At 49.7% G+C, this 19470-nt stretch overlaps 1 protein-coding gene across 1 annotated transcript; it reads left to right on the top strand.

The window, feature by feature from the left end:
• Nucleotides 1-2489: 2489 nt before the first annotated feature.
• Nucleotides 2490-19090, top strand: FABP3 (fatty acid binding protein 3). Its single transcript, XM_035118254.3, has 4 exons — nucleotides 2490-2653; nucleotides 14587-14759; nucleotides 17945-18046; nucleotides 18773-19090. Exons 1-4 carry the CDS (start codon nucleotides 2581-2583, stop codon nucleotides 18824-18826), a joined length of 402 nt encoding a protein of 133 aa, XP_034974145.1. The 5' UTR covers nucleotides 2490-2580; the 3' UTR covers nucleotides 18827-19090.
• The last annotated feature ends 380 nt before the right edge of the window (nucleotides 19091-19470 follow it).

Here is a 19470-nt window from a genome sequence, read left to right as displayed (position 1 = left end):
CACCACAGCGGTACCTATTTATCTACTTGCACTGGCGTGCTTTTGAACTGCTAGGCTGGCAGGAGCTTGGACCAAGCAACGGAAGCTCACCCCACCATCGGGATTCGAACCACTGACCTTCCGATCGGCAAGCCCAAGAGGCTCAGTGCTTTAGACCACAGCGCCACCCGCTAGCAGAACCCTAACTGTGATGCTGTGGTTGCTGGGATGGTGCAAGGCAATGGTCATGGCAGCTCCGTGTTGGCCATGACCTCACGGCCGCCTTGTCTCAAACCCCTTCTGGGGAATGCAGTGCCCCTGCCAGTCCACCCCTCTCATGCCCTGTGGCTGGTTGATATAGACCACATTGAAGCCTATGAGGAAATGCTGAGTGGGTGTCAATATTTTAAATTGGGGTGGCTAACCTTTTTATGCCCAAGGGGGTCCACTTTGCAGAATTTTTTTTTAAAAAAAGAGTGGGATTTTGTAGCCCTGTGTATATTAATTAAAACGATTGAACTTAAATTATAATTAATGGCTACTATTCATTCAATTAAATTTTGGGGAGGTCTTGGGAGACCTTAATATGACTGTGTGTTGTGGGGAGGGGAGGAGGCCCATGGGTAAGGGGTTTTACCATCCCTGTTTTAAATGATGCCTCCTTAAGTATTTCAGTCAAAACTCTCTTAAGACTCAGAAGGACAGAAGGGAGATGCAAATAGGGACATGTGCACAGAACAGCAGCTCTTTTGGGGAGCTCAAGTCAGTACAGCTTTGGGGAGGTGGGGTGTGATTGCTGTGACTGGCTCCCCATCCCTTTAACACAATGCATTCCCTAATAAATCCAGGGCTGATGGGAACATGTGGAGGGCACCAGCTTGGCAAAGGCTGTTCTAATGAATGTAGCTCCAACCCCTATCAACTTGAATGTCTGAAAAATGCCTATCTGCAGGCCTTTAATCCACTGCTGTGTTGCAACGGCTATGGCAGAAGGAACACAGAATCACAGAATTGTAGAGTTGGAAGGGACCCCAATGGTCATCTAGTCCAACCCCCTGCAATGCAGGACTCCTGCCCACAGCCATCTCTGGGTGGGTGGGCTCAGACCGCTAACCTTCTGGTTAACAGCCAGATGCACTTGGGATTTCAACAAGGGCCCACCTCCCTCCCTTCAAACCCCACTTGAGTACTGAGCTTGCAGCACCTTAAAAAAAAAAAGGCTGACAGGTTGATTGTGGCATGCTCTTTCACAGATCAGAGGCACTAAATGCTGTCCTCAGTTGACCCAAATATATCTATATTTACACATGGGTAAAGGGGGGAGGGAATGTTGATAGTGGGGTCAAGAAGCAATAGCATGCAAAGTGAGAGAGCCAGCATGCTGCAAGTTCCAATCCCCACCCAGCCATGACACTCGCTCGGGCCACAGGAACACAGGAAGCCGAGTCAGACCAAGGGTCCATCTAGCTCAACATGGTCTACACTGACTGGCAGCAGCTCTCCAGGGTTTCAGACTGGGGGTGTCTCTCAGCTCCACCTGGCAAATGAAGTCGTGACCTTCTGTGTGCAAACCAGACGTTCTGCCATTGAGCTGCAGCCCTTCCCTGTTTGCCGAGTATAATTGGTTGGTCTGCGCTATGAATTCCACCCAAAGATAGTGACAGTCCAGAAACACCCTCCAACTGCAATGCTGCGTACTCACCTACCTGGGAGTAAGCCATATTTGATTCAGAGGGGCTGGCTTCTGAATAGATATACCTAAGATGGTGCTGTTAGCAGGATAGTCTCTATCCTGCTCTCAAACACACACACACACACACACACACACACACACACACACACACACGGGTACCCTACCTCCCAGGGTTGTTGTGAAAATAAAATTGGAGGGAGAACAGTGTATACTGCAGCTCCTCGTACAAAAGTGCAAGAGATTAGCCCATCATACAAGCGACACCAGCTGAAATTCCCTCTTCTTACCCCCAATTAAAGGTGGAGCAGCCTCATCCCCTTTTGCATTTGACCTGCCTAGCAGGAAAGATGGCATAATATTACAGTACAACGACAATTATAGCAATAGTAATTAAAAGGGAAGCACAGATCCCGAGGCTGCAGTGGCCACTTCTATTTTATCATATCAATCTGGGCACAACTCCTGCCCCTTCTAAGGCCACAGGCAAAGTCTGCCAGGGACCGCGTCTGTGTGGGGGCTGGGATGGCCGAGAGGCTACACCGGTTGAATTCCAGCCTGTCTTGTCGAGACGCTACACCAGTTAAATCCCAGCCTGTTTTGCAGCACCACCACCAGAAGCGGCTCCACCCGGCAGGCGTTCCTAAAGACTTCGAAAGCCCTCGATAGCTCGTTCGGGCTGCTCCAATCTCCCGGCTTGTCACTTACAAGGGGTGGGGGTGCGGGGTATGACGGACAGCCCATCACTTGTGATCTTTCCCACCCATGTGATCAGAAGCAAGAGCTATTTAAGGGAGACCGGCGGCCGCGCCTGGAAAATATATACATAAATATAAAGAGCGCCAAGCCACCAAGCGTGCTGCGTGAAAGCCTCTCTCCTCGCTGCACAAACATTCCCGACAAGGCTCGCTATGGCTGAAGCTTTCGCAGGCGTCTGGAACCTGGTCGACAGCTGCAATTTCGACGATTACATGAAAGCTATCGGTAAAAGCAGGAATACTATTTTTTCCTTCCGTTTTTTTTTGGGGGGGGGGTGTGCGTGGGTGGAGATTGCCTAGGAGGAGAACGCACGACCTTGCAGGCTGTTGGCACTGCAACTCCGAGAAGGCCAGCGGGGTTTTTCCTTCCACCATCAGCCACTCGCCCGCCCGGGAGGCTGAAATGTTATCGGTGCATCTTGGAATGCGCTCGGCTTGGGCAGCTCGCTCGGTGCGGTGCCGTTTGGTAACGCCGACCGCCGGCGAGCTGGGGCGTTTTCTCCTCCGCGGCCATCTGGAAATCCCTTGGAGAAGTTGAGCCGCCAGCCACGTGGGCGGAGGGCAGGCATTTCATTCAAACCTTGCCGTTTTATAGTACTGGAGGAGCTCCGCGGCGGATTAGGCTGCCGGGAGAATCCTTCCCTCTTAATCCCTTCTGGGTGTAAATGCGTTTAATTCGGATCCTCGCCGTGGCTGCAGGTGATGCATAGGGTAGCTCGGGTATATTGCATTCTGCTGCCCCCAGCCCCACCCCCGGAGGTGCAGAAAGTAGGGTCCCCGCGTCACAGCACAATCCTAGGTCTACTGGGGGGGCACCCCCTATTGAATTCAATGGGGTTTACGCCCAGGTAAGGGTAGCTAGTGGTGGTTAGGGATTGCAGCCATTCATTTGTTGTAGCAAAACGCAGCAAAGAGCCTTGGGGCGCCTTGAGAGCGAACGCGTGTATTAGATGGCATGGGCTTTCCTGGATTTGCAGGAGAGGAAAATGCCACGTGTGGAAAGGGTTGGGGACGCGCGTCTGCCGCTGCAGCGAGCAAATCTGCACGCTTCTCGGCGCCTTTCAACAAGCCAAGAAAAAGGATCTAGCTGCCCAATCGTGACTCTCGAGTATGATGTATTGTTTTATCTCTCGTGCATGGTGGTTAGCCTAGAACTAAGCTTAATGGCGCTTGCTTCCGAGTAGGCGCACAAAAGGTCTCGCGGTTAAGAGGCGTCCGGACGCACCGGGCGAGGTCAGAACGGTGAACCAAGTTTGGGGAAGAGGGCGGGGAAAGCTAGCCCGGGGCAGCTGCGCTTTGGGAGCATCTTCCATTCGCGCTAGGCCACGCCGCCTCCGCCCAGGGCGCTCCTCTGTCTGTCTGCGGGGCGATTGGTTTACGCTGGTTGGAATGGGGCCAAACCTCGCCCGCTTGGCTCCTGCAGCGCCTTGGCAGAGCTGTCCGCCCGAGATTTATTCCTCTTTTCTTACTCTCTTAGGCCAGAAGGTGGAAAAGATGGAATTTATACTTAGCCTGTCCTATGCAAAGCAAATGACTCACTGACTTACTCGTCCCATCATAAGTAAGGCTTGCTCCGAAGTAAATGCAGGTAAAATCCCTGCATAAATGATGGAGAGTTGATCAGGAGACATAATTTCTTTTGTTTCTCTAGTTTCATGTTCATTACAATGATCATTTTTCCCTTACATTTACATGGCAACTTTGCTCCTGGGAGCTCAAGGTGTGGTAAATGGTTCCCTTTTCCTTCCCATTTTATCCTCACAACAACCCTGTGAAGTAGGCTGTGCTGTGAGTGATAGGCCCCAGGTCACTCAGTGAACTTAATGGCCGAGTGGAGATTCGAACCCTGGTCTCCCAGGTTTTAGCCCAGTATTCTAGCCCAGGCATCCCCAAACTGTGGCCCTCCAGATGTTTTGGCCTACAACTCCCATATCCCTAGCTAAGAGGACCAGTGGTCAGGGAAGATGGGAATTGTAGTCCCGAACATCTGGAGGGCCAAAGTTTGGGGATGCCTGTTCTAGCCACTACGCCACACTGGCTCTCTTAATATGTTCCGCCTTTTATTCTCTCGCTTTTATGTGTGGGTCCTGAGCAGCCCTATGCATCCCCTCATTGTATTTATTTGGTAATCCACGGCCCCTATTCTTTATGGGAAGGGCATGCCTCATTTGTGCTAGCTGCTACCATTGTTATCATTTAGGGGTCAGAGCCCTCCTTAGACTCTCCACGGCTTTGTAATGAATATGTACCCAAGTACATGAGCATTTGCAGTAAAGCACCATGCAGTGCTCAGCCTGCCATTTTGCACAAAGCTTCGGTATACCTGGAGTTGTTTATCATGACTGAAGGACTCTTCCTCCTCCCCCTTCAGATTTCTCCCTCTGGCTGCAAACTTGGGTAGTGAGTGCTGCCGGACTGGTACCAAAAAACAAAAAACCACTTAAGACACAAGCAGGAGGTATCAGCATATATGGAGAGAATCCTGAAGGGGAATCCTCCCCCCCCCCAACAAGGCTCCGTGAGTACTGAGCATGCTCAGTAGCCATGGAATGTAGGAAAAAATCAGAGTGAAAAAACCAAATAGCTTTGGGGCATTGTATATAATGAATTAAAAAAAATATTCAAATTCCCATTCACAAAAAGGCCAGAGGTCTTTTTATTAGGGATTATGTCGACTGAAATCAAGAAAGAAGTAAGACCATTTTTTATGTATGCAACATCTGCTGCCAGGATTCTGGTCGCAATGAATTAGAAGAGTGAAATTACACCTACAAAGTCAGAATGGCAGGTAAAAATGACAGAATACATCAAACTGGCAATAATGACAGGGAGAGTTTGAGGGTACTCGATGCAGAAGGTGGATAAAGAATGGATAGTATTTAAAGAATATTTGAAAATCTATTATAATGGCAAAAACCTCCTGGCAGATCTTAAATGATTCTTGTAGTGTATAGACAGTAAACTAAAGAATATTTCTCTGAAGTATAATAATATGATAGTGTTATATAGATATAGATATAGTATAGATATAGATATGTGTCAGAGGGCCTGGTATGGCTACTCTAGAGTAACGACTCCAGCATGGTCTTTTAAGGCTTTTATTAAGTGCTGACTATTTACAGTGTTCAGAGCAGTAAAAATGCATCCTTAAGGTGAGGTGTCAGAACTCCCGAATGGCGATTGGCGCGTTTTCTTCCAGCACCACAACTTTGGCAGACCCAACCTCTTCCCCCTACGTTTGCGTCGCAATTCGGGAGTTGGGGGGATTGGCCTCCCCCCCCCCCGTGCGTCCAACTTCCTGTCCCACCTGAGGCATGGGCTCCACAACCCTGCCTGAGCCTCGGACACCACTTCCTGACTCTCCGCTGGAGGCAGAGCTCTCCTTACTCTCTCCAGCGCTTGGTGATGGGCTGGAACTTAAGATGGGAGGGACTTCCCTGTATCCCTTGTCCCTCACATCCACCCCCCTCCCAGGCTCCTCTCTCCTCCTCCCCAGTGGCTCTCTGCTTGCTGGGGACGAGTGAAATCCCAAGAAGTCTGTGGCATCCGAGCCTGTGGGTGTGAAAATTTCCCCCCAATCCTGCGATCTCTCTCCTTCCCCCTGAGAAGACGGAAATCCCAAGAAGTCAGTGGCATCAGAGCTGGTGGGAGTAAAAATGTTCTGCCAGTCCTCTCCTGCCTCTGACGTCGTTGACCTCGGTGAAACCCACACCTCTTCTTCCGTGTCCTCAAATTCCGCTTCCCATCTCCATGGGGAGCTGCTGCCTGCTATCCCTTCCTCCTGCTCCTCCCCCTCTCCCTCCCTTTCCATGTGCCAGGGCTTGGGCCTGTGGGGGAACAGGGCGTGGAATTCTTCCACTAAACATTCCTCAGGTACTTCCGTGGCCGGTATCCACTCATTGTGGGATGGCGGAGTGTCCTCCCATGCTATCAGGTACTCCAGTCCTCTCACCCCTCTCCTTGAGTCTAAAATCTCAGTTGCCTCATTGAGCTGTCGGGCGTTTCCCGTCTCCCCCCCTCCCTCTGGAGGCTGATCGCTGTCCCTGAACCTGGTACTTTCCCTGTACGGCGACAGCAGTGATCTATGAAACACTGGGTGCACTCTCATGTCCTCCGGCAGTGCTAGCCTGAAGGCTACCGGGTTGACCTGTTGCGTGACCGTGAAGGGGCCCAGCCTCCTGTGTGCTAACTTTCTGCATCGCCCCCTGGTGGGAAGACCTTCCGAGGATAACCAAACCTTGTCCCCCACCCTTATGACCTCTCCCGGCCGCCTGTGGCGATCTGCCCCCTTCTTATACGCTTCCTTGGCCCTCTCCAAGTGTTCTCTGAGCTGTTGGTGCACCGTCTCCAGGTCCTCTGCCCACTCCTCGGCCTGTGGGCCCTCTTCCTCCTCCTCCCCCTCCCTCTCCGGGAAAGATCTGAGGTCGCGCCCATAGTTGGCCTTAAAGGGCGACACCCCTGTGGAGACGTGCACCGCATTGTTGTAGGCAAATTCTGCCAGTGGCAGGCGATCCACCCAGTCCGTTTGCCTCTGGCTGACGTAACATCTCAGGTACTGCTGCAGAATGGCGTTGACCCGCTCCGCCTGTCCATTGGTCTGCGGGTGCCGAGCCGTCGACAAGCTGACCTCCACCTGCAGGAGGTTCATGAGCCGTCGCCAGAACCTGGAAACAAATTGGCGGCCACGATCCGAAATAACTCTTAAAGGCAATCCATGCAGTCGGAATACGTGGTCCACAAACAGTTTGGCCGTCTCTTCTGCCGAGACCGCCCTGGCACACGGTATAAAGTGGCACATTTTGGACATGAGGTCCACCACCACCAACACTGCGGTCTTGCCCCTGGACGACGGCAGGTCTGTGATGAAGTCCATGGACACTACTTCCCACGGCCTGTGCGGTGTGGCTAATGGCTCCAGCAAACCTGCTGGTGGCGCTCTGACCACCTTTGCTCGCTGGCAGGTGTCACATCCCCTGACATAATCCCGAACATCCTCCCGCACCCCTGGCCACCAGAAGTGTCTCATGACTAGGTGAGTGGTTTTGTCCCTTCCGAAATGACCCGCCGTTGGGTTGTCGTGCATCTGCTTGAGAACCTTACCTCTCAGCTGTTTGGTCGGGAGGTACAGGGCTCCCCTGTAAAAAAGCAAACCCCTCTTCTCCTCAAAGTCTTTGGCCTGCTCCCTCCCCCCTCTCAGGTCTCTGAAGATGCGGGTGGCAAATTCATCCGCTGCCGTCAGTGCTGTGAGTTCTGCCTCGCTCACCACTGCTGCACCGCATGACCATGCAGATGGGGGGAAAACGTGCCTGGGTGCTGGTGGCAACTCCTCCTCCATGTACTCTGGCTTGCGGGAGAGGGCATCCGCCCTGACGTTCTGCTCCCCCGGGATGTAGTGGATGGAGAAGTTGAAGTTCGAGAAGAACTCTGCCCACCGTATCTGCCGCTGGTTGAGCACCCTGGCCGTTCTCCAGAACTCCAGGTTCTTGTGGTCTGTGCACACCTGGATGGGGTGCTTGGCGCCCACCAGGAAGTGTCGCCAGTGCTGGAACGCCGCGTGGATCGCGAGAAGTTCCCTATCAAACACTGTGTAGTTGCGTTCAGGCTGGGTCAGCTTCCTGGAGAAGAAGGCACAGGGTCTCCACTCTCTGTTGGCGTCCAGTTGCAACAGAATCGCTCCCACAGCTTTATCAGAAGCATCTGTCTCCAGGCGTAGGGGCGCATCCTGCACCACGTGGAACAGGTGCTGGTCTGACGCGAACACCCTCTTGAGGCTTTCGAACGCTGCTTGTGCCTCTGGTGTCCACCTGAACTTCTGCTTGCCTCTCAGGCAGTCGGTGATGGGAGCCGTGACCCGAGAGAAGTTCTGGATGAACTTCCTGTAGAAGTTAGCGAAGCCTAGTAGTTGTTGGGCATCTTTGCGCGTCCTGGGGCTGTGCCAGTCCAGGATGGTCTGCACCTTGTCCTTGTCCATTGCCAGTCCCTTGTCTGACAGCTTGTAGCCCAAGAAGTCCACCTCCTTGGTGTGAAACTTGCACTTCTCCAGCTTCACATACAGGTGGTTGTCCTTCAGGCGCTGCAACACCTCCCTGACATCCTTCACATGCTGCACTGGGTCATTGGAATAGATAAGGATGTCATCCAGAAAGACCAGGCAGTTCTTGAAGAGGAGGGACCCCAGGACGTGGTGCATGAAGGCCTGGAAGCAGGCTGAGCCCCCTTGCAACCCGAAGGGCATCACCAGATATTCAAAAGAGCCCAGAGGCGTGAACATCGTGGTCTTCCATTCATCGCCTTCCCGGATCCTGATCAAGTTGTACGCCCCCCTCAGGTCTAGCTTGGTGAAAATCTTGCCCCTGCGTGCCGCTGTCAGGAGATCATCCACTCTGGGCATGGGGAAAGCCACTGGCTCTGTCACCGAATTCAGCCGTCTAAAATCCACCACCAGGCGGCGCTGTTGCGTGTCTTTCTTGTCCACCCAGAAGACCGGGCTGCCCCCTGCTGCCTTGCTTTCTCTGATGAACCCCCGCTTGAGGTTCTTGTCGATGAAAGCGCGCAGATCCTCCAGTTCCTGGTCTGACATGGCGTACAGCTTGGCTGGGGGTATAGTTGCCCCCGGCACCAGGTTGATCTGGCAGTCAAAAGGCCTGTGTGGGGGTAGGTGGTCGGACTCCGCTTCGCTGAAGACCTCCTGCAGGTCCCAGTACGGCTTGGGTATCGCCTCACCCCCTTTGACGTGCATGGTGGCCACCGTGGCTATCGGAGGCCCCTCCCCTGGTTGGTGCTGCATGCAATGTTCCAGACAAAAGTCCGACCCAAACGTGATGCATCTCTGGTGCCAACTTATGGAAGGGTCGTGGCGCGCCAGCCAGCTCATTCCCAAAACGATGGGGGGGTCTGAGATGGTCGTGACGTTGAAAGCCAGTGTCTCTGAGTGCCTTCCCACCGTCATTCTCATGGGGGGGGTTTGATGAGTGATGGCCCCTCCCAGCAACTCTCTGCCATCAATGGTGGCCACATGCAGGGGAAAATCCAGCTGCAGAAGTTGGATTTGGTGCTCTTCTGCAAAGTTTCTCGAGAAGAAGTTGGCAGATGCCCCACTGTCAATTAAGGCGAGGACTGACAGGGGGTAGCCATTTGGGAGCGTCAGCGTGACTTCTAGAACCACTCCTGCTCTGGGAGGGGTGGGCTGGCTCTGCTCCTCTCTGTGCGGGTGGGCGGGCTGGGGCTGTTCACTGCTGACTGTGCCTGGCTGCTGCCCCTTGTCTCCTGCAGCCAGGCTGTCTCGTTTCCCTGCTGTGGTGCTACGTCAGTGGGGGAAGGTACAACCGTTCCCGCCTTTCCTTGCCACTCCCTGCGATGAGGGCAGTCTCTGACGCGATGCCGGGGGGAGTTGCAGAGAAAGCAATTCCCTCCTCTTCCCTCCTTGCGTTTTGGCGCCGCCGGGGTTTGAAAAGCCCGCGCGCGCGCTCCCCCGATCTCCATCGGTTCCGGCTCTGGGCTTGGTCTGGGCGGGTCTGGGGGCGGTCCCTGGGGTGGGTTTTGGTGATGTGGTCTGTCCTGAGAGCGTGGGAACCAAGGTTTTGCTGCGCGCGTCGCTTGTTTGTCATACCATCTGGATTCCTGCCTCACCCCCACCGCTAGCGCCGCTTTGCTGAGCTGATCCATAGTCTGCGGTCTAGGACCTCTTGCCAGCTCATCCTTAACGTCTGCATGCAAACCTAGGTAGAAGGCTGATTTCACTGGCTCACTGTTCAGATCCCACCCCAGTTTGTGCACCAGCATGGTGAATTTCGCCCAGTAGTCTCTAACTGTCGATTTTCCTTGTGTTAGGTCATGAAGCTCCTGTTTAGTGGCCTCCATTTCACTGTCGCTAGCGTACATTAATTTTAAAGCTTCTAGAAATAAAGTTGCGTTCTTCATGCAAGGATTTTTTTGCGCGATGAGCGGTCTTACCCATTCCCGGGCGGCCCCCGTCAAATGCTCTATGATAAAGTAGACTCTGTGCGCGTCATCTGGGAATTCTGCTGCATGCAATTCCAGCGCATAATTTATCTCAGTCTCGAATCCGAGGTACTCCCTCGGGTCTCCGCTGAACTTGGTGACTAGGCTCTGTCCCCTTCTCACTTGGACTAGCTGCGGCTGGGGTGCCCCCCCACCTCTAGCGGCTTTCTCCTCTTCCAACTTTTTCTGCAGGTCTAATACCATCACCCTTAGCTGTTTCTCAGTCTCCTCTTTTGTCCTCACCTGGTCCACCAGCTTGTTCAGCTCCTCCTGCGCCCCTCGCGCTTCCTCCTGAGCGGCATGCAATTGCTGCTGTGCGTGCGCTGTGAGGGTCTGTAGCTCCTGCTTCGCTGCTTCAGCCTCCAGCCTCCAATGCTCAGCCTCTTGAGCGCTCATCGCTGCACTCCAAAGTAGCCAAAAAAGATTCGGGAGTTGCTGTCAGAGGGCCTGGTATGGCTACTCTAGAGTAACGACTCCAGCATGGTCTTTTAAGGCTTTTATTAAGTGCTGACTATTTACAGTGTTCAGAGCAGTAAAAATGCATCCTTAAGGTGAGGTGTCAGAACTCCCGAATGGCGATTGGCGCGTTTTCTTCCAGCACCACAACTTTGGCAGACCCAACCTCTTCCCCCTACGTTTGCGTCGCAATTCGGGAGTTGGGGGGATTGGCCTCCCCCCCCGTGCGTCCAACTTCCTGTCCCACCTGAGGCATGGGCTCCACAACCCTGCCTGAGCCTCGGACACCACTTCCTGACTCTCCGCTGGAGGCAGAGCTCTCCTTACTCTCTCCAGCGCTTGGTGATGGGCTGGAACTTAAGATGGGAGGGACTTCCCTGTATCCCTTGTCCCTCACAATATGAGACTTGGTTTTTTTGAGAACAACCAAAAGTTTATTTTCTTTTTTACTTTCATTGTTTATTTTCTTTGTATTTTTCTTTTTGTTGTCTATAGTGTTTGTGCATAAATTGTAACATGGCAAATTGTTGCATAAATATGTGTTGAATGTTTAATAAATATTCTTTTTATTTGAAAAATGTAGGATGACTGCTCAAAAAGAGAGAAGGGGAAATGGGAGGAGAGTGAAATTATCTGCTTAGAGAGAATATTGGGTGGCTGGAACCTTGGGACAAGAACACTTCTATTAGGAGGGGGAATATGCTGCAACACTTTGTTGCAGAACCCACTTCTATTACTCCTTTAAACTCCAAAAACAAACATCTTTCAAAATAATGGAATATGAGGCTATGGCAAGGTTAAAGAATACAGCAGGTGAAATAGACTCCTCAACAGAGCTATGGCATGAAGGGGCTCAGGTGGTGTTCTGTGGTTTGATGACGGGTGTTTATGTGCCTTTTTCAGCTGAAAAATGTTAGGAGGCTGTGATGCTCTGTGGAATCTTGTGTGCTTGCTGGAACTGGGAAATATTGTTGGGAGATTGCCTAAGAGTGGCAAATCAGTACAGAACAGGCGGGGCCTAATTTTGGGTAGCATGATATGCTGATTAAAATTTTAAAATATAAAAAAATTGGAAGAAATTACAGATAAAGGCAAAGTACCTTTTGGCCCTGTATACTCTATGGCCAGGAAATTGGAAGATGAGATCAGGTTCACATGATCCCATACATTTAAAACACTATGCTGCCACTTTAAACAGTTGTGGCTTCCCTCAAAGAATCCTGGGAGCTGTAGTTTAAGGGTGCTGAGAGTTGTTAGGCAATGATGACTATTCCCCTCACAGAGCCATATTTTTCAGAGTTGTCTGGGAAGACGGATTGATTGTTAAACCACTTGGAGAATTGTAGTTCTGGGAGGAGAATGTGGGTCACCGAGCAACTCTCAGAACCCTTAACAAAAAAACCCAGGATTTTCTGTGGGAAGTCATGAGTTTTATAAGTCCTATAACAGTGTTTTAAATGTATGGTAAAATAAAAAATTCTTTCAGTAGCACCTTAAAGACCAACTAAGTGTATCTGAAGAAGTGTGCATGCACACGAAAGCTCATACCAAAATAAAAACTTAGTTGGCCTATAAGGTGCTACTGAAAGAATTTTTTTATTTTGCTTCGACTCAGACCAACACGGCTACCTACCTGTAATTAAATGTATGGTGTGAATGTGGCCAAGTTTCTACCTTAATGAGAAACTGGGCAGAAGCCTGCCTGCCTGCTTTCTGTTGTATCTCTCAATAAGAAGTTAGAGACATGCTTATTTGCCGTGTGTGATAGGGTGTGTGTGTGTGGAATATTCCAGGGAAGGTCAGTTCCCATGGTGCTTATCTTCCTTCTTGGAATTCTAGCATACCTTATTGCACTCTGGGCAAGATTATTTTCCTCCTCCAAGGACACTCGCATTCCTGAAGGCCCCAGTAGACATTGTGACATGTTTGGAAGAACTAAGGGCGTTTATTTAACTGGCATTAGCAATCCAGGATCTTAGCAAATGCTTTCAACAGTGTCTGCTAACTGGAATCTTTTTTAACTGGAGACCCCAGCAGTTGGGGTTTTCTACAAGAAAAGCAGCATGTTCTCCACCCCTGAGCTTCTGACCCTTCTGTTAATCATAGGAACCTACAACATAATCTTGTAACGGGTCACACCATTGGCCTTGCTCAGTATTCTCTATATTTAGGGGTGGTGAAACCCAGGACCGGGAGCCAAATCCTTCTGTACAAAGATAACATCTGTATTTGTTGCTTTGCGCGCTTTTGCCTCTGGCCCTATCCACAATGTTGTGCTGTCCTTGGAAGACTGCCGAGAAGAGGATGTTGAATTGTGAAATTGGAAGGGACCACAAGGGTTCATCTAGTCCAGCCCCATGCAATGCTGGAATCTTTTGCCCTACATGGGTCTCGAATCCACAATTCTGCAGACTGAGCTTGAGCTGGAATGTTTCCCAGCCCTTGCTCTGCATTGACTAGCAGTGGCTCTCCAGGATATCAGACAAGTTGGGCATACTTGGCTGTACCTGAGGATGATGGGGACATCAAACCTGGTACCTTCTGCATCCAAATCAGATGCTCCATCACTGAGCTTACAATCCTTTCCCCAATCACAGAGGATGTGGAAGAGATCTCTGTTTTAAAAGCAAAACTGATCCGGGGAGTCGGTTCTCATCTTTGGGAGATGTGGAGGTGAGGCCTACCACCCACCCCATCTTCAAAGTCACCCTCTTAAAATTGTATTGTATCTATTAGGCCACGTTTTCTTCAAGGGGCTCCCCATTTTAGCCTCCCAGGACCACTGCGAGGTGTGCAAGGCTTGGTGAGTGCCACTGGCCCAAGGTCATGCAGTGAGCCTTAAGGCAGAACAGGGATTTGAACCTGGGTCTGCTCCAGTCCTAGTCTGACACGCTATACACAACACAACACACTAGTTACTGATCAGAGGGGGGGTGGAAATGTAAGGATTGCTGGTCATAGGGTGCAATGCATATGGAAGACTGGGCTCTCTGGTGGGAGCACAACGAAGCCATTCCTTTCCATTGCGGTTGCCAGCAGGGGTACGAATCCAATCAGATTAGCAGCTAAATGAGGAGAGGTCCACCCCAAAGGAATGCAAATGGTAAGAGTCTTGCCACACTGCTAAATCCTGCCTGGAGAGTTCTCATTTGCAGCTTATCATATACAAACATGTGGGTCTCTCAGGAGTGCTCTCCACTACATGGCTGAATGCCAGAACGAACACTCCCTGCAAGGACTGGTGATGGAGGCCTGATTTCTCTATCTCAGTAAGTCAAGGACTCCCTTGCTCCACCTTCAGTCCAACTGATTTAATTTTGATGAATAAGCCTTTGTTCTTTTTGGTAGTGTGGCAGGGTGTTGGGTTATTGTGTTCTGTTGTGTGTGTGTGTTTAACCAAGCAGTTTTGCGAGCAGCTCTCTCTCGAAGGTATGGGGGAAGCTGTTGCTGAACTACAACTCCCATCAACCCTAGTGAGCATAGCTAACGGCCAGCAATGATGGGAGTTGTGGTTCAGCAACATCCGGAAGGTCAAAGATTCCCACACCTCCACTTTATTTTTAATCCTTCATTAGCTTTCTTCTATTTTAACAAATCTGCTTTTCATACCAGCATCCCATCAACACTGTGATTATTATGGCACTGACTTCTAAGCTTTTAGGCTGCTAATCCCCCCCCATTTAATCTCTCCTTTTCCTGCAGGCGTGGGCTTTGCCACAAGGCAGATGGCAAACCTGACCAAACCCACCACCATTATTGAGGTTGACGGCAACAAGATCACCCTCAAGACCCAGAGCACTTTCAAGAATACGGAGATCAAATTCACGATGGGAGAAGAATTTGATGAGACGACCGCAGATGACAGACATGTCAAGGTAGAGTTCTGGGTGTCAAGATTGTGATTGCAACCCTTGCTAGGTCCCATCAGGAGCTACAAAAGGGTTAGATATGAATATAGAAGATGTTTTATAGCCGATCAGACTATTTAGCCCATGACTGTCTAGTTTGACTGGCCATGTTGTCAGCTGCTAGCAGTCCAGGTTGGTCTATTTAGGGCAAATGGGGCTCTACCACACCATCCTGGGTCTGGCCTCAGCCAGCTTTCACCTGCTTGCCTTCTTACTTGCATCCAGTTCAAAAGGGGTAGCCCTGTCTGCTTGCTTGCTTCCTGCTCCTTAGTCCCATAGTTGCTCTTGTAAAACTCAGCAGGAGATGGGGCAAAACCAGAATTAATTGATTCTGCTTGTCATTGACTCTGCCTTCCACCCTACCATTCCAAATGGACACCATCCACCACTGCCTGCTGCCTGATCCTTGTCACTCGAGATGCCAGGACTGAACCAGATCAGTGGAGATTAAGTCTCACACTGGCCACGATGCCTATGTCCTGCCTCCACTTGGTTTGGAATCACAAGTGGGGAGAATTTCTGTTGTGCTGCTGTCCTGCTTGCAGGCTTTCTGAAACCTTTGGCCTGATCTGGTAGGGCTTTCCTTCTGTTCTTGGGGAGAAATGCTGCAGAAACAAAAAGTGATGAGGAGGGCCTGGGAGAGAGAATGCAGAAGGTCAGGAAATGGGAACATTTGGCCCTCCGCTTGTTGCTGAACTACAGCTTTTATCAGCCCCACCCAGCATGACCAAAAGCCAGGAATAATGGAAGTTGCAGTTCAGCAACCTCTGGAAGACCAAAGGTTCCCTACACTTGGAGTAGGTGGCAGCTTGTGAAGACTCTGCTTTATGGTCCATACAGAAAGGGCTTTGTTCGGGAGTAGCCCAGGGTACCTGAGCCCTTGGTCATTTGTGGTGCCACCCCCCAAGCTCTCCTACTCACCCAGTCTCTTAACTTGCCTAGAAGTCTTCTCTGCATTCATTCAAATTTGTGCCATGGGCATGTGGCCAGAGTCCTTTAGGTACCTAGTCACACCCCTGTTATTGCATCTGACCAGACCAGAGCTTACCTATTTTTCTATAAGCATTGGGTTTTTCTTTAAGTGTTAGCAGTGCTTTCTCTTTTTTAGGGGATACTCAAGAGTACACAGTACTGGCACCTCTTTTTGTTGTTTTTAAAAAGTGTGGCACTTGCTGAAACAACTTCAGTAAAAAAAAGCACTGAGTGTTAGGTTATTCCGGTCTCGGAGCAGAGTTAGATTTGATAACAATTTGGAACAAGTAGAACCTGTAACAAAAGCTGGGCAGGTGCATGCTTACTCTCGAGCAAGCCATGCTGAACTCAGCAAGTCTTATTTTTGAGTAAACCAGCAGAGGTTTGCACTGATTAACAACCTTAAGTTTGTATACTGGATTCCTATTCATCGACGTGGTTTTCTCTTACCTGTTATCAGATCCTGAACAAACCAATTCCGCTGTTGTGACGTTGATATTTATTGTCTGTCAAAAGAAGCTGTGCTACTGGTTTCTACCCTCAAATGACACAGCCGGCAGTTCTGAAGCCTTGCCGGGGGTGGGTGGGGTTTAAAATAAAAAAGTAGCTTAGAGCGTATTAAAACCATTCTTCTTTTCAATAATCACATAGCCATGACTCACTGCAGGATCTCTTACTGGTGAGAGCAGCTTGTGATGATGTCACAACATATTTTAAAAATTAGGATTGTGAGCCGAAACTGATTTTAATTGAGGAGTTGAGTTTGTTTTTTTAGATCCATTTTTGCCCTGGTATGTTAATGTGATGGGAAAGGAGGGTATTTTGTTCTGAGTGGTGAAAGTAAATTCTTCCACTGCTTTTCCTTATTCTCAAAAAGGTGCCTGTTTTGAGGGCTTGCTGGTGTGCAGTTTCAGTTGCCCTTGCTTAAAGGGAAAAGCCAAATGACTTAATTGACTAAAAATATTGTTTTAAGTGGTGTACAGACACTTGTCAAGCAAAACGTAACGAGTGGGAGCAATGGAAATATCTCATTTGCATTCCACAGGAAGCAAGCATGTGTGAATTACTGGCAAGCTGCATGTTTGACCTTCGAAGCAAATGATTTTGGCTGGCTGGCAGCCAGAGGACAAGATGTTAAAACAACATGTATGGCCTGCGAGAGGTTCTGCTTTAGAGCTTCACGGGAGTTGCAGGGTGCTCTGCACAGATGACCTGAGCCTGAAGGTTAACAATAGGATAGGCTTACAGCAGCTGGCAGCCTCACTGGCTCCCATGTGGGGCATATATAAGGGTAGGGGATATGACTCAGTTCACATTTAAAGGGGAACTTGCCTAACAAACTTTTTGAAACAATATAAGAACTGAAAGGCCCAGTCATCCTTCAAAATGCACACTTATCTGAATTTTGCACTGTGGTTCTTTGACTAACTAATGGGTACAAAGATGTGGAGCATTGTTAGCAGACCCCTGTTCTTCCACACAGCTACACTTCCCAAGGTTCCCTGGGGGAAATGATTAAACCACTCTAGAAATTGCAGCTCTGGGACAGGAAAAGGGGCTTCCTAACACAGTGTTTCTCAACCTTTTTTGGGCCACGGCACACTTGTTCCGTGAAAAAAATCACGAGGCACACCACCATTAAAAAAGTTTAAAAAATAAACTCTGTGCCGCCCTATATTATAATTATGACTGTAAGAAACACTTGCCAAATATTGCTTTCCGGCGGGTCAGTGGTGTGTATTGGCGGCCGCCAGGCTCGTTTGCACTGAACTTTGGGAAAGAGGAGGAGAAATATTGCTTTCTGGCGGGGCAGTGTAGCTTATTGGCGGCCGCCAGGCACGTAACAATGTAAATCGCCCTTCTCGTCGCCACATGTTGCGGCACACCAGCCAGCGTCTCGCGGCACACTAGTGTGCCGCGGAACAGTGGATGAGAAACGCTGTCCTAACAACTCTCAGCATTTTTTTGGAGGAAGCCATGGCTGTTTAAAGTGGGATGATACTGCCTTAAATCAATAGTGCTGATGGGGCCTTGCTTGCACCCCATCCAAGGGATGAAACGGTCTGTCCGCCTTCCTCCTCTGTAGTCTGTGTTGCGCTTGTGGAACTCAGAATTATTTTCTGTTACGAACCACAATTCTGCAGCTCTCTAACGAGCTTGATTTGATTTCTTTCTTTCAGTCCCTTGTGACACTAGATGGAGGGAAGCTCCTTCATGTGCAGAAATGGGATGAGAAGGAGACCTCGCTAGTCCGAGAACTGAAGGACGGAAAGTTGATTTTGGTAAGACAAAAGTACGCTGCTCTTTACCTGTGGCCTACATGGGCAAGTTAAAAATTTGAAGAGAAAACTGCAAGGGAAGGAAATCACTCCTGGAAACTATTTAACCTGCCTCCAACCCCACCCCACCCCTGGTCACATGAAAATGTGCCTGGGGAAAAACGAGCAAGTAACTCTTTACTTTTGGCTGGCTCTGCAATTTAATGGTTGGCTGGCTATATCAATTAGAAACATTTTGATCAACTGCAAGAGGTGCCCACTTAATCAGGCTGCAGAGTGCTTGTTTTTACTTTTTCAAAATTGTGCTTTAGACTAGTACATACAATCCTTGTCGGTGGAGGCACTGCCCCACCCTGGGAACCCTCGTGCCAATTTTGGCAATGATATCTCAAGAGCCAAACCTGTGCAAAAAAAAAGGTCAAACTGAAGTCCCACCCTGGTCCGCCATCTTGATTCAAGATGGCACACGCCATCCAAATGGTGACAAAGTCTTCTGCCCTCCAGCTTGGAAACCCTTGTGCCATGTTTGGCAATGATATTTCAAGAGGCAGCCAGATCTATGGAGGATAGACAGTCAAACCTCTTTCCAAAATATGCAGTAGGTATTAACCCACCCTTACGGTGTTGTAAGTAATGCCCTAAGACTAAGTCATTATACCATCTATAACAGGCCTCTTGGGGAGTCACAGGGTTTCTGGGCTAAGACTTGCTTACCTTTTCTTCTTTCAGACTCTGACGATGGGCAACGTGATCTGCACCCGTACCTATCAAAAAGCGGAATAAGAGCCTGTACCTGTTCTCTTGCCAAGTCATCCAATGCCAAACTTGTTGCCAAATTGCCTTTGTGATTCCCTTCCTCCCCACAAGTGTTTTTTGTATAGTTGTTGAACCTTTTTGAATCTGTTCAGTGTGCAACTTGAACTCTCTCGCCCTGATCTTTGGGGTTTTCTTTTCTTTCATTGCTTTTTTTTAAAAAAAAAAATACTGAAGAAGTGGGCGAGGCAGAAACAAACAATGTGGAAGTAATAAACTGAAATAGTTGTGTAATGGTGTCTGGCTGGATCTCTGTCTGCTTGGATTCTGACTAATAGACCTTTCCATTTGTGTGTGTGGGGGGGCTTTTCAGCCCGGGGGCCACATTCCTTCATAAGCAACTTTTAGGGGGCCATGTGGTAGTGATGACCTGGTCTGGTGAGGGGTGTGGCTTATGGAGAATCCCAAGGGGGTATACAGATAAATCTGGAATGTCAAAGCTTGATCCCAAGGTTCCCCACCCCTGGTTCATTTTACTGAAAATGTATTCCTCCTTCTCTGCCAACCATCAAAATGGATGTTTAAGTTGGTTAAGCAGATCAGAGCCCTAGCATTATCTGGGATAATTAAATTGGTATGATTACAGGTACTCGCTGTTATTATAGCCTCACCCT

The sequence above is a fragment of the Zootoca vivipara genome, chromosome 6 (assembly GCF_965207765.1).
Source record: "Zootoca vivipara chromosome 6, rZooViv2.hap1.1, whole genome shotgun sequence".
Lineage (NCBI taxonomy): Eukaryota > Metazoa > Chordata > Lepidosauria > Squamata > Lacertidae > Zootoca > Zootoca vivipara.
This window is presented reverse-complemented; position numbering and strand designations above follow the sequence as displayed.

What these genes read in the sequence shown, in the direction of transcription:
- FABP3 (XM_035118254.3), top strand. Translation starts at nt 2,581, where the DNA reads ATGGCTGAAGCTTTCGCAGGCGTCTGGAACCTGGTCGACAGCTGCAAT. An exon ending in CAGATGACAGACATGTCAAG is followed by an intron (nt 14,760 to 17,944) that starts GTAGAGTTCTGG and finishes TCTTTCTTTCAG; the next exon opens with TCCCTTGTGACACTAGATGG. An exon ending in AGGACGGAAAGTTGATTTTG is followed by an intron (nt 18,047 to 18,772) that starts GTAAGACAAAAG and finishes TTCTTCTTTCAG; the next exon opens with ACTCTGACGATGGGCAACGT.